This window comes from Xiphophorus maculatus, chromosome 8, assembly GCF_002775205.1.
Source record: "Xiphophorus maculatus strain JP 163 A chromosome 8, X_maculatus-5.0-male, whole genome shotgun sequence".
In the NCBI taxonomy this organism is placed as follows: Eukaryota; Metazoa; Chordata; class Actinopteri; order Cyprinodontiformes; family Poeciliidae; genus Xiphophorus; species Xiphophorus maculatus.
The window spans coordinates 17,528,589-17,549,539 of record NC_036450.1 but is presented as its reverse complement, the minus strand read 5'-3'; the positions used below and the strand labels follow the sequence as shown (position 1 = coordinate 17,549,539).

Below are 20,951 nucleotides of genomic sequence, written 5' to 3'. Positions count from 1 at the left end.
ATGTTCTCTCTCTCTGCAGCCTTAACTGTGTCTGGCTCTGTTTATAATTGATCAGAAAATTCATCAGCCAAAGTAGGCCATCCCTGGAGCTGTCTGGAAGTGTACTTATCAGGTTTTAAATGTTCAGGATCAGCACATGGTCACAATATCAGATAACTAACTGTGTACTTGCGGGGGACAACATCTAAAATTAACCCCACACCCCGAGATCGCCGGCTCTGCCTGAGCGCTCGCTGAAGTCCTACATCATAGGTCTATATCCTCTACGGCACGGCCATGAAAAGGGTACGTACTATTTGTTCGGCTGGAAATCCCCCCAGCAGATGAGACAAGAGTTTTAATTATAATAGTTTTATCGGCTATGATTCAGCTGTGGCGTGGCTCATCGTTTGATTGTGGCTTTGTGGCTGAAACAAACACTCTGCTGCTGCATGATTCACATTTTATTGGGCATCAGTTTTCATCTCCTCAATTAAACCAGAATTATAATGCCACCAGTCTTTCCTGTTTTGTAATTTGTCAAATTCAGACACGGTTTGAAGTTTGTAACAGCAGTTTGTTTGTTTTCCACTTTTCATCCTGAAACTATAGCGCACACTTTAATGGGAGATTTGTTCTGAATCAGACAGAAAAGAACAATTTTAAACTGCTTTCAGTAGTTAACAGTTTTATTGTTTGCCAGCATATGTCAAGCTCTTTCTGAAGTTAAAAAAAATCAACCTTTCCAGACAGTCTGATCTAAATGAAATAATTTTTAAAAATCCAACAGAAATTCTTGTTGTTATGCAAATATAAATGTTTAAGCATAAAGGTTTTTCATCCCTTTTTGCTGTCAGAATGACAAGTGGTAAATAATATAAATTTTTTGAGATGCGTCTTGCATTTTGGACAAGTTTGCAAATATTAGGATGGCCAAATGTTTTCTAATTTCGATTTGAAATGCTCTTATATCTGCAGTTTGTACTCAGCTGTCGAGGTGTGTGTTTCACAATATAAACATCTCAAGCTGCAGCACTCAGTCAGGTGTTCTTTATGAGGCTGAAATATGACAAATGCAGGTCAGGAGTGAAGATGAGCTGGTATTTTTCCAGTAACTCTGCCGCCAGCTTCCATCTTATATGTCAGAGTGAAAGTTTTGATACCACTGACCCCACCGATGCTTCACATGTGACCCACTTTCCAAAAAAACTGTTTCACACGTCATAAAATGTAATTTAAAAGCAAGATGATGAGATTGACAAGTCATGTAAACCGCCATAGCTTCAAGGACTCTTTGTGTGCATGTTCGTTTTTACATTTACCACAAAGAAAACAGGGGAAATAGTTTTCAGTGCTGTTAAAAGCCTGGGGGGACATTTCATAATTAGTTTGGCAACAAGTCAGTGAGACCACTGACATCAGCATGCCAGACAGGGAGGGAGTAAGTCAGATGAAAAATCCCAATAGGTTCATCACGATGAATGACAGTAAGGAGGTATATTTGACCTATTTAAGATTGATTTTAGGATTTCTGGTGAGAGACCAACACAAAGAATAGCATAATTTAAAAAAAATAGATTGAGGGGAATTGAAACTGCTCCATTTTCTTTGCAGATAGATCAAGCTCAGCCTGTGAAAAATAAACAGGTTCTCAATTGGATTTGGTCTGAACTTTGACTGGACTTTTGACAAATGAACAGCCTTTCAGCTAAACTTACCATTGTTGCTCTGTCTGCATGATATCTTGGTACAGTACCAATAGCAGCCTCTCACAAGTTTTCTTTCACCTTTGCTTTGTATGTATCTCCATTCATCTCCCAACAACTCTGCCCAGGTTAACTCTCCTACAGAAATAAATCATGGCATTTATTTCAAACCTATCATCACAATCCATCATCTCTAAAGCTGCAGATGGTGGGGCACCTGTAGCCCCCTTGCCTGGACCCCACACCCTTCTCTGCTTGTGTATTTCTGCATAGTGTGTTTACACAGCCTCTCACCCAGTGACAGCTGTGATGAGGCCCAACCACCACCCACCACTTGTATTTAAATATTTTATAGTGAAAGGCACTTTTTTTTCATTTCATTCAAATGTTTCAAATGTATATAAATATTAGTTAACATGTGAATAAATGCACTGCCTTTAAAAAAAACAACAACAACAAAAATAAACAACTGCTTTACTGTGATTTACTGTGAAAAGTGAAATGTGTAATCTTTGGCTGCTGTTGAGCAGCAGGCCATTTTATCAACAGAGTAATAACAGTAATGAAAAGCTTTGTTTTGATAAGCTGAATAGAGAGCCACCAAAACCCCAATCACCTTAACACATCCCTCTGAGTAGTGGATAAAGGGAGATAGAATGTATTTGAAAGACATTTTCAGGTGGCTTATTCACAGTTTTGCAACAAGTTCTAACAATGATTTGTCTCTTTTCAGGCACTGAATCCCAGAATCAAAATAGGGAATAGCAACAACAGAAAGATACATCAGTAATTCATCCCTGGACACAGAGTCTGGTCCCAGAAATTGTGGAGTTCCAGTTTGACTGCTTGGGTCAGTGAACATTGATATCCTCAAGTCCTGATGGACCCCTCGCAACTTTGCACAAATGACCCTGAGTGGTCTGCAGGACCATTCACAGACAATCAAACTATAGTACAGGTGCATGAACCAGAGACTCTATCTGGGCAGTCCATCCCAGATGAAAATGACACAATAAACATTTCAACCAATGAGAAACTATCTGACAGTGATAGTTTAAACTATTCATCTTGCAGCATGTCTCTTTGCTTAGAGCCTTCACAAAAGTCTGCCTTCGTTGGGCCTTGTTGTATGGATCCATTGGAACCAGAAAGTGAAGCAGTACCTCCTTTGCCTGATCTCTGCAGGGACTCTATTCCAGCCCTGTCCAGTACAACAGAGCTGTATGTAGAACCAGAAACATCTCCGGTGTACTGCCTGAAGAACAAAATTAGTCTGACTGAATCCGATAATTTAGATAATGTTGAGGTTCCTGCACCTCTGTCAGATCTTTTTATTTTTGAAAGCGACACGCAGGATTTCATCCTTACCAACACAACAGATCCTCTTAAGACCACACATCCTGAATACCAGTCAACATTGCAGTCGGGCGTCGGAAAGGCAGACCAAGACAGTGATGCACATGTCCCAATGTGTTATTTAGAAGGCATTAAGACACAGTGTCAAAGTGGCTTTACAGAGGAACAAGTCTCAGAGAACAACGTGTCAGAGGCGAGCCAATGTGATGAGTTACGAGCACCTGTTGTGGATGCCTGGGAGGTGGACTGGATGTCGGAAAGTGATGTGAGATCTGTGAAAGCAGAGGTCACGGCTTTGACCCTGCAAAGGCAGCATAGCATCAGCCCCGCCGAGATCTGGATGGACGCGTGCCAATATCTGACAGGTGAGGATGCGGAAGACAAGGAGGACGTGGATCATCAAGCTTTAAGTGACTCCTTACAAGAGTCAGATTACAGTCCTGGTGACAACAGGAGGGTTGGCTGGTCACCAGTGGAGAGGTGGTCGTCAGTAGACAGCTGGGCCAGTGCGCTCTCAGACTGGACTGGGGTTATTGAGGATCCGCCAGAAGAAATCACGGCCGCCTTTGCAGAAATAGGGGCTGAGATTGACGCTTTGACACAAGCACTGCAGGAGGTGACCACTCACTTAGAGCCAGAGACGCTGCAAGACGATCTACGGGCGACAGAGGTGGAGGAAAGGCAGCAAACTATGGGTGTGCAAGATCAGCCACTAAAAACCCCAGATATCCAAGAGAGTCTCATCCCTTCTGAACAAAGCTATCTTTCTTTGTGCCTTGTCGGGTCAAGACCTGAACTTCATGACAGCGGAGCCTCCCACCGTGTTGAACCTCTGTGTACATGTGGAGGAGAACTAGAGGCAGAGGAGCTCTTGAGCAGCCAGGCTGAATCCTCCCCATGCTCCGCTCTGCAAAACATTCCAGCTGGATCGTTCTCTGTTGGAGCAGACTCAGATGCTGGAATGATTGAAGTCACACTCAATGCTGGAACTGTGTCTTCGGGTTGTTTGGACCTCCCTCGGCTTGACAGATATTCCAAGACCTTTGAACAAGATTTATTTTCTAGTGAAGAAAACCATCCAATCGAGCTGAAAATAACAGAAGATGTGGATTTGAACACTCATAGAGACCTGGTGCTCCAGGAGGTAAGATATATTTGTAATTTGTGGTATTACTTGAGACAGATTTATGCTCAGTTTGGTAAGAAAAACTGTAAGGGTTGATCGGTGTCTGTTGGTCACACTTACACAATTTCAGAGCGTTGCTGACCTGTGTGAAAATGTGTTGGAGATGCTGGAAAGATTCAACCTTTACACCAGAGCGAACGGCAAATGACTTTACATTGTTGGCCAATGAACAAACTAGTCGCACATTTTGGAAACAAAGCAAGAATGTTAAGAGACATTCCTGCTCATGTCCTTGTGATTGCTGCCATACCCTTAGCCAGTCAGTCACGTATACACCCGCCACACACGAGGCTGAAGCCACCTGGGATTTGAACTTTTATCCTGCATTATTTGGATGAACCGTTTTGGCTTCCATCTCAAAAACCCGGCAGTCGAGGAGCGCTGCAGGATCAGAGGAGCCTGAGAAGAAGACCTCAGATGGATAGAAATGGCATCTAATAATAGCTGACAGTTCATTGATAATAGCCTGCATCTGTGGTGTGTCAGGGTAGAGGGGTGAGAGGAGAGCACAGCTGAGAAGTGAAACACGACTCTGCCCAGTTCCAGCTGTCTCTTACATCCTTAAACGCACTCGTTCGAACCACATCTCAGTTAAAATACACAAGATCAGGAGGCTCAGAGGTCCTCGGGAGGAGAAGACTGGTTTTCATCCACTCGGAGCAGACAGCAAGTCTGAGTGATGGCTGTACAGCAGAGGGAATGAGTTGTGCGTCGGGCGGCACTTGGAAGAAACAAGGTTTTGTAAAGTTTTACTTTGTGGCTCTTTAGAAAGGTGAGTGTTTACCAGGAAAGTCATTCTGGAAACAGGCAACTTAAGAAGCCATCGCTGTGTTTTGTTTTTATTTACATGAGCAATTTTGCAATATTATCAGGGTCATAGACATAGCTGCATGCAAAGTATTGATACCCCTTGAACTTTGTAATGTTTGTTTCACAACTTTATTGTATTCTTCTGATATTTTACGTGCAAACCAACACAAAGCATTGCATAATTACAAAATTGATGTTATACATGTTTTTTTCAAAATGTTTTACGAACAAATGTCTGAAAAGTGTGGGTTAATTTGTGTCCAGCTGTCTTGATCCAAGTCTTGTCTGGAATCCTCAATTGGATTTAGGTCTAGACTTTGACTGGACCATTCTAAGACATGATCTGAACCACTGTAGCTTTGGCTATATATTTAAAGTTATTGTCCTGCTGAAAAATGAACCTCTCCCTTCATACAAAGTCTTTTCCAGCCTCTAACAAATTTTCTTCCAGATTTACTCCGTACTATGCATTGATCTAAAGAAAAACCTCCCACTGCAAAATGTTATCAGGACCTCAGTTCACTGGTATATTGAGGTTTATAATCAGCATTAGTCTTCTGCTATTGTTTTGCAAATAGGCTATAAAATGTCTGACTTTACATGGATGGTTGCAGATCCATAAAAAAATGCAAGACTGTGAACTCTACAACCAAGACTTGTTTTGTAAAACGATTCCCTCAACTGAGCCTTAGATCTCTGCAGCTCCTCCAGCGTTATCTTCTGCTTCTTGGCTGCCACTCCGATTAATGCTTTACTTGTGTGGCCTGTTAATTTAGGAGGACAGTCATGTCTTGACACTTCCACTCTTTCTGTGTTGTCATACCTCGCTTTAAACCTCTCCAAAATATTATCCCTGACCTGTTTGCTCTGTTCCTTGGCTTTCATGATGCTGCTAAAGTTCCCTTTCAAACCTTTAAGCCCTTGACACATTTAAGCCCATTCACAGATTAACATTATTAAAGTTGGGTTACTTCTGAAGGGAACTCGGCGCACTGGAGTGAAGAGGGTTGAATCTTTATGCTTGTCACACTTTTCAGATTTTTTATTTGTAAAAAGCATGTATGATTTTTCATTTCTTCATATTTTTTTTCAATACTATTACATTTACTAAAATACCTAAATAAAATAAAGATAGCAATAAAGAAGTTTGTAACATGACAAAATATTTCAATAGATTTGAATCATTTAGCAAGGCACTGTACGGACAAATAAATGGCAATAAATTGATTTGTTGAATTTTTTAAAACTCAGATGATTTTTCTTGTCCTTGTTCTTGTCTACTTTATCATCAGGTTTTTGGAGATGTTCTGTGGAAGGGGTCTGTGACTGAGGAGCAGATTAAAGGAGACAAGAGTCAAACAGATCTCAGTATCTTCTCTGCACACAAACCAGAGGTGGACACACCCACAAATGTCTTGTTTAACACTTTTCCAGACCCAGTTGGAGCAAGCCAGGTGGAGTCAGGTAGTCCTGAGCTTATTATGTGCTTAGCTCCCCTCAGTGGTAACTCAGCCCTCGACTGTCGGACAAGCAGCAGCTTGGAAGGAAATCAAAGTTGCACAAAAACCTACCTGAGTGACAGCATCTGTTGTGGCCATGTGCGAGACTGCACACCCTTTCCGATCCTGGGTGGAATTACCAACAAACAATTTCTGGAAGGTCACGAGGAGCTGATTCATAAAAAGCAGAACACAATAAATACTGATGAGAAATTACCTCCCGATGAACTACAGGAGCTGCAAGTTGGAGACACCGTGTGGCCTTTCCTTTCTGCAACTGATGAGATCAAGGATTTTACCACAAATCTAGTGAGGTTCACAGTTTTTCCCGGAGATCATCTGTTCATATCAGAGAAGGATCGTGTTGCATGCATCACTTTAAACTTAAACAATCCATTTATCCCCTGGATCTCAGAACCCATCTTCACAGCTGCTGAATCTGAGCAAACTCAGCTGAAAATGCCTCACAAAACTTCAAAGAACCCTTCAGACAGCAAAACACGCTCCAAAAAGGACAAATCATCTGGTCATGGAACACAGGCTGCCAAAAAACAAGAGAGCACATTGCAGAACATTTCCAACCAGCAGACCTGGAAGCAGCAAGAAAGCCACCTAGCAACTGGGGAAAATCATGTTATTGAGAACATTGAAGCTGGGCTCGAAGCCAAGGAGGCTAAAGTTGTAATGGAGACCGGTGTGGGAACTGAGAAGGGCACGGGGAAGACACATGGCAAGAAGAAAAAGAAACATGGTCATAAAACAACGGCTAAGCATGAAACAGAAGCATCAGTTGATGTGGAGCATGGAGCAAAACCAAAATCTGCAAAAGGAAAGGTGGATATGTTCGAGGGGATTAAAGCTGGGAAAGTTCAGTGGGATGAAAATCAGTCGGTTGTTGTTGAAGCAAAAACCCAGCAGCCAGACGATAAGGTGCCTCAGGAAGCTCCCCATCTCTCTGATCTTCATGAGCTCACGAATGATGATGTTATTAAAAAGAGACGCGTGTCAGGGGATAAGTTTGGCAAGATTCTCAGTGTTTTGGAGTCCAAGCTATCAAAGACTGATACTTCGTTAAAAGCAAAAGGGGAAGAGACGCAGCCAGAAACCACAGCTGTTCAGAAGAAAGCACACGGTGAGGTGGTCAAACAGAAGATCCCTCCAAAGGAAGGTGAGGGTCCTCATCAAGCACTGCGAAACAGGACCTGTTTATTTCTGGGACAGGTTCTTCTATTTCGTCCTTATGTTGTTCTGATGTGTGCAGGTCCGAAAGTGGTAGAGCCCATCCAGGTAGTGTCGGTGAGCGGAGACCCTCAGAGTATGTGTCTTTGGTGTCAGTTTGCTGGCGTGCACTCAGACTACACTGTGACCTGGAGCAGAGACGGCGCACCGCTGGCTCAGATTAACAGAAGGTATTTACTGTCATTTTACATGGCTAAATTACTGAACCATGTAAAATGGTTTTTCCAGACACTGTTGCATAACACAATTTAACACAAATCAGTCAGTCTCAGTACCTTGAAGGTTTTGTCAGAGCATCTCTTTGGATTCAGGTCTCTGGACCATTCAAACTGTTGACAGTACACTAACATAAGTCATAGCTATAACTGTGTGTTTAGAGGTTGTTGACCTGCTGGAAGGTGAACCTGCACTGCAGACTCAACTTTTTTCAGCCTCTACCAAGGTTTCCTTTCAGTGTTGTTCTGTCTGAAGTCTGCATTAAATTTGCAAGTCTTTAGAAGTAAATTTAAACGTCTGTCAGCAGACAGACTTCTCTGTCTCCTGTGTTTCTTGGTTTTCGTGGTGATGTTTCTTCAATAATGTTCTCTTACAAACTGCTGAAGCCTTCATAGAACAACTGTATTTTTATTTGACATTAAATTACTCTCAGACAGACAGACTCTACCAGTTAGGTGACTTCTGAAGGCACTCTGGATTTTATTTGGGGCTCTCAGAGTAGAGTGAATACAATTAGCACACCTTTTGGTTCAGATTCATGTCTGAACCATGTGTCATTCCACTATACAATTATGTGCTATTTTGTTCTGGTCTGTCACTCAGAGTCCCAATAAAACATGTCAACGATTGTGGTTGTAATGGGACAAAATGTATTTAAAAAATAAGTTCAAATGGTAATAAATATTTTTGCACTGCACTGTATCTATTCCAGCTTCTTTGCCACTCCCCATTCCAGTGCATAGAGTTACATTTCCTTTAAATGTTCCTTGACCCCTTTGGTACAGTGGTGCAAATGGCTCAGGTTCAGAAACGGTAACTGATCTCCATGCAAGGATTAGAATGCTCATAGGAGAGCAGAAAAGGCTGCTGGAAGGAAATAAGAAAAAAAAAAACATCTGAATGTGATGTTTTCAGCTGGCATTGAAATCCAAACACAGTGACGTTTAGAAGGTTTTTTTATTTTCATAAAAATCAAAAATCACACAAGCATGAAAAGAATTTGCTTCTTACTTTGAGATACTACAAGGTCATCTTCCACATAAATGATTGCTTACCAAGTTTTATTTTCCATTACTAAATTGCTTGAGTAATAATAAATGTGTATCTCTGAAGTGCAGAAGATGAGAGCAGAGTGTCAGTGATCATCACCAATGCTTCCCACAAAGATCTGGGCAAGTACGAGTGCCAGCTCAGCTGCTCCCTTGGCTCTGTCTACCTAGACTACGTGCTCACATATGAAGGTAAAAAAAAAAAATTTGCGTAAAATGTGTGATCCAAGAAAAATAAGCACATTAAGTTAATCTTTATCTATTCTTGCTGTGTTTTAGTTTTAAGTGAGATTGTGATACCTGCATCCCCAAAGATCATTTTATGTGAGTACTTATTGAAGGCTACTTTGAATAATTCAGTTCAATTACATTTTTTGCAATTAACAAAGAACGAAAAGAAAGAAAAATATACCAAGGATGTATGTTCCTCTCTCAGCTATACCTGAAGAGTTGTGCAGTGAAGAGGAGGATGCCCACTGTTCGAGACTCTTGTTCAAAGATGATTTCCTGTCGGATCAGTACTTTGGAGAGAACCACCCCATCAGCATCCTCACAGAAAAAGTTCACTTTGGCGAGGGCATGCATCGGCGGGCTTTCCGGACGAAGCTGAAGGCGGGTCAGATTCCCCTGCTAGTACCGGGACACTCCTGCGTGCTCAAGGTGCACAACGCTATCAGCTACAGGACCAATAACAATGACGACCTGCTTCAGAAGAATTTCCATTTGGCTGTAGAGGTAAAGAAAAAAAAACTGGTTTTATTGTAAATGGAAAATACATCATTGTGATATTACTACAGGAAGAGAAGCAGGTAATTTCATGTAGTTATAGACAGTACAGGATTCATATTCCTAAATCAAAAATATGTTCCTTTCTCATTTTTGTTTTTTTTAAGCCAGTCTGTAAATGCTTCAAGTCATTTTCCATTTAGAAGATCCTTTCTTTTAACTTTCTGAGATGTTGCTTCAATATTTTTACATCAAGTTCTTTATTCATGATCTGTTTTGTAAAGTGCATCAGTCTCTACTGCAGCAAAACCTCAAACAACACGATGTTTCCTACTTTGTATGTCACAGTTGAAATAGTTTTCTTAGGTTGCCATCCCTCCCTGTGTAACAAATGGTGTTACACATGGTGTGACAAAAGAATGGTGTGACAATAGTGTTTACGGCTACAACAACACGTCTCTAAATTTTGAGATCTTTGTAGGGGTTCCCACATACCAATCTGTATTTGAATGTAACATGAGATTAAAATCACTATAACTTGAAAATCTCAAATGTACATGCAGATACATTAGTCATATTAAAATTTGGCTTATTTTATTGTAATATCTTGAACAATATACAAAACATTTTCAGCAAATTGAAGAAAAAGCATAAAACTGGAACTAGAAAAGTTACATTCTAAAATTAGCAAATAAATATCTAGTTATGTAAAAATTAATTATTACCAACATTTTAAATCACGTGGAAATAAACAAGTATTTTAATTTTTTTTTAAAAGTGTGCAAGGTCGGTAGCTAAATAAAATATACAATAATTTTCAGAAAAAACTTGTACAAGAAAACATTTTCATTTTGTTTTGTAGATGTTTTTTTATTAATATTAATAATTTACTTGATTAAATTAGATCTTTGTTATTATGACTTGTATTTTCTGCTATCAATATTTGTTTTATACTCATATACTGTATTTTTGCTTGATTTATTTATGTGTTTTTTTTTTCTTTTTATTATGATATTTTTGGCAAAAGGTAATATTTTCTGTAAAAACTTGACTGCCTTTGTGGGTGGAGATGTTACAGAAAGCGTTGCTTATTCTGCAGGAGTGTCAGGTCCAGAACACAGCGAGGGAGTACATTAAGGCTTACACGTCAGCAGCTCAGTCTGTCGAAGCCTTCGGAGACGTCCCAGAGTGAGTGACATGTTTGCCAGTCTGTAGCTTCTCCACGGCATCCGTTATCTGTACAGACTAACATTGCCCTGCTGAATTTCCTCCACCAGGATCATTCCCATCTACCTTGTCCACCGTCCATCCAATGACATCCCCTACGCAACACTGGAAGAGGAGCTCATCGGAGACTTTGTCAAGTATTCTGTGAAGGACGGTAAAGAGATCAACGTGATGAGACGGGACTCAGAGGCAGGGCAGAAGTGCTGCGCTTTCCAACACTGGGTCTACCATAACACAGAGGGCAATCTGCTGGTTACTGACATGCAAGGTCAGGGGAGCAAGTGCTGCAACGAACTGTGCAATAAATCATAATGTGTGAGTGTTAAAATCCATCTGATTTATTCTCAGGAGTGGGCATGAAGCTTACTGATGTGGGGATAGCAACTTGTAAGAAAGGGTGAGTTTTTCCCTTCCTTTAAAATAAGCATTAAAAATAGTCCATGGCAGTGACTCAACAAGATATGTCTTTACAGGTATAAGGGATTCAAAGGAAATTGTGCCACCTCCTTTATTGACCAGTTTAAAGCTCTGCATCAGTGCAACAAGTATTGTGAGATCCTGGGACTCAAATCTCTCCAGCCTAAGCCCAAAAAGATCTCGGCTGCTCCAAAACCCAAACCCCCACCTTCTGCCATCCCTAAAAAGAAGACATTTGGGCCAACAGTGAAGAACAAGTCATAGCATCAGGAGAACATTAAGCAAACGGTCTCTGTCCCTGCTTGGACTTCGTACTTCAGAGCTTCCGGCACAGAAATCAATTTGTTGGTCGTTGCAGGATGCTGAAGCACTAAGGCGACATTTTACTCTGAAATAAGAGACTCTCATGCAGCCAGAGCCTGGTGTCTAATCTGAACGGTTGAGAAGTGTTGTATTTATTTCTGTGACAATTTCTACCTGCATCCTAGCGTTTCTATTGTTCAAGTCTGTGAAAACCTGTGATATATTTAGATAATACTTAATCAGCTATAAACTGTCATGTCTTAGAGTGCTTGGTTGGATCATTTTCTTCACAAATAGTTTATTCTATTTTTTTAATTATGATCTCAAACTTTGATTGAATAATTTGAAAAAAACTGTATGCTACTAGACAGTATGGGTGGTTGCTTTGAATTTCTTTGGATTGTCTGGAGGTAAAGCTGAAACTGATTTCTTACTTGGATGAAAAGCGTGGGACTTTTCCTTTGTGTACATATTAAAGCTCATGGGATATATAGATTTAATAAGACTTATGTGTGTTTAAATTATTTTTAGTAATTGATCCATGGAAGGGCAATTTCAAATATCCAGCTTGGTTTTAGTAGATAATTAGTGCGTGGCATACAAAAGCTGATATATGATATAAACTCCCCATAATCTGTTGAGTATTTTTACAGTTCACAATGGACATAAAAAGTGTACACATATTTTTGTAATGTAAATAGTGCATAGTAAACAATTTTAAAACATTTTTCTTGTTTATAGTGACATATGTGCTATTAATTATTCTTCTGAAAAACCAACCTGGTTGCATACATGTGCAATCTGATAAAAAAAATGTAAATTTCTTATTTCTCAGGAACAGCTTGGAGCATCCACTTTATTATTTTATCTAGAATCACAAAGTGCTAAATAGAATAACAAGTAAAACTAATACATACATAAGTACTGCTTACATGTCAAAAATTTTGGAATTAATCAAGAACAGAAAACATCAAACTATGGTTTCACATGCAAAAAAAAAGACATAAAAATAAATACATAAAGAAATAGAAATTAACTAGGGTCACTTCTAGGGGCTCGACATCATGTTTCAACCCATTTTAAGTCTATTTCCATCCCTGCATTTCCTGCTGCGGTGCAACATGTCCCGTGCTGTCACCACCTCTGACACACGGCCACACGTGTTCATCCTCTGCCACGACATTAAGGATGGAAAGTACAGAAGCTGAAGAGCGCAAAACATTTAGGACAAAATAAATCAACTGCACAAACCCCGACTTGAAGCGAGTGCACTGAGGTCCTTTCCGCACTGTAGCTATTTAGTGTGATAATGGCGTTTGATAGAGAGAAAACAAACACCATTGTCACACTCCACAGCTCTGGAGGACAAACTCTGCTGCAGGTGTGCAGATGGAGACTGTTGGAGAGGAGGAAGGGGGATGGCGACCTGGAAGAACAAAAGGAAAGTTTGGAGTTTAGTTTGTGGAGTAAATGAAGAGAAGCAGAACTTTATCTGGGGAACATAAACCTTTTCTGCAAACTGTATCAGTCCTAATTGTAAGAAACTGGGGTAAAAAAAAAAAACAGAGAGCAACACAGGAAACACATTTCTACTTTTAGCAGGCTTATCCAAAGTGTCCAAAGTCCAACCGAGTGTCTTCTGTTACTGATTGTGGGGATGACTGTAGCTGAGTGAGCTTGTGAATGTGAGCAGTAGAGAATGTGACTGATCAGAGAAGAGGAAAAGGTTTCCTAAAATATAAACTTTAAATAAGAGTTGGTCCAGAAAGGTGTCACATACGCACAAAAATTTACTCAATATAACATAACACATATATATAATAATATATATATATTTATATATATAATATAACATCCAAACATATCTGGATGCTTGGATGATTTTCCTGTTGATTTTTTTTTAATTAACATCCACATAAATATGTAAGTTTAACACATTATCAAAGCAAGAACCTACCTTATGTTTCGATGCTTTCTATAGATACATTCATTAATGTGCTGCAGTGGGCTCCAGCTGCCCTCTGCTCTGAGCTCCTTGTATCTTTGTAAATTTAAGTCCAGTAGTGCTGCTGAGTTCACGAGGGTGACTACGTGGTGCATTTGGGTTAAGAGCCGTCCCATCCAAGTCTTTATGTAGACAGAGCAGAGTTTGGACAAACAGCCAGTTGCACATTAGTGATAAGCTACGGGGGAAATATTGATCGACCCTGACCAGAGGCAGAGGGTGAAGGGTGGAGGAGGGGGGAACCAAAAAGCTACGGTGGTCAGGGCCTCAGTTTCCACCATGTGTTGAAATGAACAAACTGACACAAGCAATGTGTTGGTAAAGATCCTTACAGAAGAGTAAATGCATTGTGAAACATGCAGCCATCAAACTGCTAACAGGCAGAGTATCGGATTAGATACATGTTTGCTGGGTGAGGGGGAAATGTTAAAAGCCAGAATGTGTCAGTGTTTAAATCCTGATAACAGGAAGTGAACAGCATGAAGAAGCTTTACGAACAGCGCTTTCCAAATTTTTTTTTCACATTTTGTCACGTCACAACCACAAACTTTAAGGAAGTTTATTGGAAATGTATATGTGAGCAACAAACACAAAACAGCACAGTAAAGTGAAAGGTAACAGATAAACCACAGTAATATTTCTCATATTTTATCCCACTTAGCAATCTGAGAAGTGTGAATTTGTATTGAGCTCCCTTTTCTCTGAGGCCCTTAAATGAAACATATTGGAACCAGGTGCTGTAATGTGTAATTTAACATCATTATGAATCCAGATGCTCTGGATTCACAGAATATTGGTGAACAAAAAGCATCATGAAGGCCAAGGAACAAAACAGACAGGTACGTGAGAACATTTTGGAAAAGTAGGTTTACAATATAAAAAACAAAGATGATGTTCAAGCCATCATCTGAAAATGGAGAAACTCTAAATCTATTAAAAAATGGTGGTCCGCCTAAACTGGCCGGCCGCGCAATGATAGCGTTAATCGGAGCTGCAAGCTGTAGAGATCCAAAGGTCTGAATCTGTTGACCGGGCAACTATTAGTTGTGCAATCCATAAATCTGGCCAAAATGGAAGAGGAAGAAAAAGAAACTCCATAAGATATCCAGCTGTCAGTTTTTCACAAGCCATCTGGGACAGATGGTGAAGAGGGTGCTCTGGTTAAAAGCTTTGTACATCACCCTCACTACCAGGTTGGCAACATCAATAGAGCTGAACAACCATTAAAGAAAACTTGTCAAGACTGTGATAAAGATTCACCTTTTAGGTCGTCAAAACGTTGGCTACAGTGGAATGAAAGCATCAGTGTGGTAGAATGGCCCAGTCAAATCCCAGACGTGATTTTAATAACCAGTGGAGACCTGAAAATTGCGAGTCCTAGACAATTTAGTTTGAGTTTGAACTGTTTAGCAAAGAACAAAGGGCTAAAACTGTTCAAAGTTGGAACATATAGAGAACTAACAACTATACGTCACATATTCACAGTCTAACTTTAAGAATTGTTTATGAACATGTTTTTCATTCATTCTTGCACTTTTTTCTCTATTTAGTGGCTCAGTTTTTTTAAATCAATTTTAGACATCAATCTTTTAACTGTAACATTAAATTATGTAACTCAAACAACTTCAACAAACATTTTAACCACATTGTCAATTCATCCTTTTCTCTAAACCTTAAACTGAACATTTGAAATCTTGTGGCATTTAGCGATAAAAGTAACTTTTGTCATTTCAAAGTAAGTAAGTAACTTTGATACTCTATGAAATACATGTTACTTCTGGTAACTAAACAGGCCCAAACCATGATGCTGCCACCACCATGCTTCATAATATGTAGTGTTCTTAGGTTTGACTCTCCAAAACTTACTTCTGAACATAATGATTGTCTGGCCATAAAATCTTTATCCAGAAATGGCTTAATTAAAGGCTTATGGGATGTTGCAAATTAAAAACATCATCATTATTAAGATTATCAGCTAATATGAGCTTCAGTGTTTGAGGTCACTATTTGACACAGCCATGAAGCAACATCCACCCATTTACATGGAAGCTCCTATCGATTAACAAAAAGTATTTTAACTCTTTGTTTTAAGAAGTTGAAATACTTCAGGTCTAAGATGTTGGCGCTTGATTTGTTTGTGACCAGATGGAGGGTATAGCAGTGCTTGATAAAATGTCCCCAGAGAGGCCGGGTGGCTTTTATTTGCTCGTCCTTGGAGCTGATAACTCTCAGATTGCCTGTGTGAATGAACTGAGGTCCCTTCACCACACCGAACCACGTGCCCGTGAATGTAGATTGCAAAGAGCGACGGCGAGGCCGGCAGGTCACACTATCCACAGGCGGCGGGGACAAAAGGCTCTGAAAGTGTCTAACGTACTCTTGGAGTAATTCTATTTGTCTGGCCACTCCAGTTTAAAAAGTTTTTTCTCCATTTGTGGATACTCTTTGTCAGGCCCCAGACGCTTACAAATGGCTTTGTAACCCTTTCCAGATTGAAAAACATCAAGTACTTTTAATAATAAAACAAATGAGCAGCTCTGTATGTATACATACACAGGAATGTATTAACTTAAAAACCCCATCCAGAGAGTGCAATGCAGAAAAATAGTCTTAAGAGCATAATGCTGCCACCACCATGCTTCAGATATAAAGAGGCTTTGGTTTGAAAGCCTCACTTTAACTCCTTCAAACATACTTATTGCCTCTGAGCAGAAGCTAGTAAAGTATCCAAAAATTGTATTCAAGTAAGAGTAGAAATACTTCATAAATATTCAAGTAAAAGGTACAGCACAGGATTTACCAGAGTAAATTTTTTCAAAAAGGTTCCTCAAGTAAATGTGGTTAGTCACTACCCAACAATGCCTCTGAGGTCACATGACTCGATCCTGTCTGATTATAAAACCATTCCCAGAAGGCAGCAGCGATCTTGAAGGTGTTCGTTTTGGAGCAGATTTTTTTTTTAGTGGTTAGCAGCAGAACAATGATCCCAAACACATCAAACCTGGTTTGGGAGGAGACAAAGAGGAGCATGAAGAGCGATAAAAAATCTGGAAAGAATTAAAAGTTCTTGTCCAAGAAAGAGGATACTGCAATTAATTAATTAGATGAGACAGTATAAGAAGTGTCATTTTTATTTAAAGTTAAATGAACCACAGAATTGCAGAAAGTAGTGGAATCATCAACAAAAATTATATTTCTCAGCATCCATTAAAAAAAGAAAACCTGATTTAAAAAAAAAAAAAAAAAAACAAGTCAGTCAGAATTGAGATCACCGGGGTAAGAAACGTACGAGAGGAAAATATCAAACAACAGCTCAAAACAGGATATGAACTTAAGAAAATGAAGTGTCTTGTTCACTTCTGTTTCTACCGTAGCAGCAGCCCAAATTTACAGAGTATTTATATTGCACCAGTAAGTGCTCTGAAAGGAAAGAACCACATTCAAGTAAATGAAAAAAAAAAAAAAGACATAAATCAGGCGACATGACCTCAGAGTGATCTATAAAGTGCCCTTTAGGTTCAGTTGTGTTAGAAAAAACAGAGACAAGGAAGAGAATATAAAAAAAAAAGAAAATAGGAAAAACATTTGTCTTTGTAAGAAACGTGCTGCTTTATATTCAGCGGTAATCACAGCTTTTCACACCAACATTCACTCACACGCGGCTTCATTTTAGTGTTGATCAGTAATACTTCTGTTAAATGTAATACATACATATTTATATCTCATGAAGAACTTAAAATGCACTCCTCCCCCCGGACAAAAAAAAGAACTAAAAAAAAAAAAAAAGAACAATTTTACAGCATTATGAACAGCAACAGACATGAGGAGCATTAAGTTAATCACAGAAACTTGCCACAATTTGACATTTCCCTTCATGACCTCGAGAGCGGTTGCATTTCCAAAGTTAGTACGTAGTCAAAAGCAAACACAACGCACAGTTTCATGCTGCTTTTAAAGCACTACAGTAAAAACGTTTTTTTTTTGTTTTGTTTTGTTTTTCCCAAACACATTTGCCATCACCGTAACAAATGATATGGACTCTTCTCGCCCCCAGAACGAACCAGACCTGAACTTCAAACATCATGTCATACGCGGTTTTTGAAATAGCAAAGAACATTGTTCATCAGTACAAATACATACCATATTTTCCTGTCAGTTACAAAGGATTAGTAAAAGAAATTCTGTTGCGTGACCACTAAATTATGTATATATATTTAAAAAAACAAACAAACAAAAAAAACAAGGGAAATCATAGTGGGGCTTATGTCATGTAGTCTTATTCAATCTTCATTAGTGACTTTAAAAAAAAGAAATGTTTATTTTATAAAGGCTGCAGCAGCGCTATCTGATCACGACCCAGACAAGGCTCTACGGAGGGGTGTGTCTGATTTCCTGAAATGTGACTGGCTAGCATTCCTAAGGTAACCTGGTGTTGGGTTAAATATTTGAATAAGATCTAAGATTGTAGTGCCTTTGCAGCTTCTTAGGAGAAGTAGTGCATATGGGAGCCAGATTAAGGCCATGCTAAGAGCTCTCCAACAAAAGGGGCTCAAACACTGTGCTATAGTAGAGCTACTGAAATGCATCTTTTCCGGCACTGTAGATATTCATAGGATGGGGGAAGAGGGGAAGAAATGCTGGACTCTGGGAATCCTGCTGCGTTTTTTTTTGTTTTTTTTTCCGTCGATCAAGCTCGCAAATAAGACATCTCAGAACCGAGGCAGTGCAACGCTCCCTTTTCTCTCCCCAGCATCTAAAAAAAGAAAAGGAGTGACCCATTCCGCATTGTAAAGATAGAAACACGTAGGCATATTGGCTCGACAAGTTGCTGTACAGTCTTTAAACCACCATGCAGTGGAGACGGCTCACGGTCAGGCGATACAGTACAACATGCTCGCACAAAAACTGCTACACGCAGCTGGTTTCATTTCTTTGCTATTGGTTGTTGCTGGATAGAGTCAGAAGGGGGCGCTTTAGTCGACTCCCTCGAAGCCTTGAGCGTTCTCCACCGCCATGAGGAGCTTCTCTCTCAGGTCCTCGAAGGATTCGTAGCTGGGCAGATCCAAGCGGTTAAAACTGAGAAGAAGAAAGGGGGAAAAAACGATAGATTTACGGTAAAAATATTAATAAATAAAATAAAATTCTTCAACTTGTTATGTGAGGAGGCGGGGTACCAAGTATGAGCTCTTGGTAGCTTATCTGGTGTTCCCCACTGCTCAATTGTAAACAGCTGAGGGCCATTAGAACCTAAAGCGAAAGAAAATGAACATCCTCAAAAAGGCAAAATGTTGACAAAATATTTGCGTTTGTTTTATAAATATATTGAAATAGACACAGTAACCTGCATTTATTATATTAAAATGAGTAAACCAAATTAGACAATAAGTTTTTTTCTACCACAAAGTTTTAGCCAAATATTTATCATTATAAAACTTTCATATTTTTCTAAAATTTCTTTGCTGAATTTTGTACTGGTAAGTAAATGACATATTTTTTGCAGTGACATAAGTGGGATTGTTAGGCTACAAATGAAAAGTCTGACAGTCGTTTCAGACATCCAAAATGGCTACTAGAGTTTCAAAATAACCTTTGAATGAAATAAATAAATAAAAACCGAAATTATCTTATGAGAACACATTACCATAAAGTTCAGCAAAGCCATTCATCGGCACTCGCGACGTTCCCGTAACAAACTGGAGGAGTCGGATTCTCTTCTCAGCGTCCATCAACAGGACAACCTAATGAGAGAGGACACGAAAACTCTCTCAATGACAGACATTTTACAGATTTTATTATTACAGATTACATTTTACAGTATTTATTATTGACATATGTAAATTCACTCACTAAATCCACAAGGTTCAGGATTGTTATTTGTGTGAGAATAACAATCCCACACACAAATTGTGTGTGTGACTGTAGACTTAAACTTGAAGTTTACGTCTTCAATTCAAGACTTAAACTTCTTGACTTGAAGTTTAAGTCAAGACTAGCGAGTGTTTTTGATGCACAAGGCCTAGGATATTAAATGATGTCAAAGTGTCCTTGCGAAAACCAAAAAGCAACAGAACAAAATCAAACAGAAAAGTGTTTGATGTGTGCGAGTATGTTAAGATAATATCTGGGGCATGTAATACTTCAGGATGTTTCATCAGAGTAAACAAGCCTGCTCTTCCAAACAGACTTTGATCTGGCAGGCCGAACACACAGGAACACGAGTGGAACCAGCTTCATTTTCATACTCATCCTCAGTACTAACCTTTTTGCAAAAAACACTGGGAGACTGTGTGAAACAGTATTCAAGGGAAACCAGATAAATGTTTAGATGAAAAGGAAAATAGAGTAAAATGGCATCTTAAGGCAGGATAGACCCAATTCACTGTGGGTTCAGAAAAACTAGCGACCATCATCCCAGTTAGTTTTTTGTCTGTTGGTCTAAGTGATCATAACTCTGTATCCTACTGGCAAAACGGGACTTTTCATCAGTTATGTTCAGTAACTTTGTATGACTAAAAGAGTCATAGGTCAGAATTAAGTAGGAAAACATTGACTAAACTCCCAAACAGAAAATCTTTTTTTCCAAGCCACCTAAAGGAAAATAAAATAAAACCTCAGAGGACCGATTTCAACATGATTAAAAATGCAAAAAAATAGCCAAATTTGAAGAAAATATATATTTCATGGCAACTCTTGGTTATGTTAGCAAGACATATTAAAACCCTTTTCTGCTTTCAATACAGCTGTTGGTTCAGCGGCTTTCTGGTAGTGTATAACTCACTCATCTCAAGAGTATAATGCTAAAAATCTAATCAAAGCATAGTAAATATAGCCTAACTATCTCCAAATATATTCAAATAAAAATGTAGTTCAGTTAAATCCAGTCAGAATCGACAGATTTGTTATCTGGTACTGACTAAAAAAAATGTTTCCATCAAATATCTGTTTATCTTTGTGTTCTGGTATCTTTCAATAAATGTAGTATGTCAAATAAAATTATTAGATTTTTTTTTTTTAAACGAGTAACTATTTCTTTATGGAAATTTTTTTGCTTTTGTTTGTTTTTAGTATGTGACGTTCTGTCCACCTCTGGGAGTCTAACAAACCTTCCAGAACCACTGGATCACTGGATGGTTGGGACAGTAGCCGTTCTTGTAAACTGTGTGTTGTCTCCAGTCGTTAACGTCGACGTCGCCCAAGCCGCACATGAGCAGCTTCACAGGAACAAGAGAGGGA

At 39.2% G+C, this 20,951-nt stretch overlaps 2 protein-coding genes and 1 long non-coding RNA gene across 8 annotated transcripts in view; 1 reads left to right on the top strand and 2 right to left on the bottom strand.

The window, feature by feature from the left end:
* The first annotated feature begins 202 nt into the window (after positions 1 to 202).
* alpk2 (alpha kinase 2) lies at positions 203 to 12,440 on the top strand. The gene is made up of 11 exons (XM_005798628.2): positions 203 to 285; positions 2,419 to 4,185; positions 6,330 to 7,704; positions 7,798 to 7,945; positions 9,105 to 9,232; positions 9,320 to 9,364; positions 9,477 to 9,775; positions 10,866 to 10,954; positions 11,044 to 11,261; positions 11,342 to 11,390; positions 11,467 to 12,440. Exons 2-11 carry the CDS (start codon positions 2,566 to 2,568, stop codon positions 11,672 to 11,674), a joined length of 4,179 nt encoding a protein of 1,392 aa, XP_005798685.2. The 5' UTR covers positions 203 to 285; positions 2,419 to 2,565; the 3' UTR covers positions 11,675 to 12,440.
* A 109-nt stretch (positions 12,441 to 12,549) lies between these two features.
* LOC111609576 lies at positions 12,550 to 13,838 on the bottom strand. Its single transcript, XR_002753191.1, has 2 exons — positions 13,671 to 13,838; positions 12,550 to 13,139 (listed from the first exon to the last, which is right to left on the bottom strand). It is a non-coding gene; the product is annotated as an uncharacterized LOC111609576 (long non-coding RNA).
* Positions 13,839 to 16,833: 2,995 nt separating this feature from the next.
* The window catches only part of nedd4l (neural precursor cell expressed, developmentally down-regulated 4-like, E3 ubiquitin protein ligase), a 44,591-nt gene continuing 40,473 nt past the window's right edge, over positions 16,834 to 20,951 (bottom strand). For all 6 annotated transcript variants that reach the window (XM_023338062.1, XM_023338063.1, XM_023338065.1 and 3 more), the window contains 4 exons: positions 20,822 to 20,929; positions 19,360 to 19,456; positions 18,893 to 18,965; positions 16,834 to 18,794 (listed from right to left, as the gene is read on the bottom strand). In XM_023338062.1, the coding sequence (XP_023193830.1) occupies positions 18,692 to 18,794; positions 18,893 to 18,965; positions 19,360 to 19,456; positions 20,822 to 20,929 (381 nt within the window). In that variant the 3' untranslated portion in view covers positions 16,834 to 18,691. The remainder of the gene's footprint in view (positions 18,795 to 18,892; positions 18,966 to 19,359; positions 19,457 to 20,821; positions 20,930 to 20,951) is intronic.

Bases quoted from the DNA above. Each gene is read 5' to 3' on its own strand.
- alpk2 (XM_005798628.2), top strand. From the start codon at position 2,566: ATGGACCCCTCGCAACTTTGCACAAATGACCCTGAGTGGTCTGCAGGA. The intron at 7,946-9,104 runs GTATTTACTGTC...GTATCTCTGAAG, and splicing joins CTGGCTCAGATTAACAGAAG to TGCAGAAGATGAGAGCAGAG. The intron at 9,365-9,476 runs GTGAGTACTTAT...TTCCTCTCTCAG, and splicing joins ATCCCCAAAGATCATTTTAT to CTATACCTGAAGAGTTGTGC.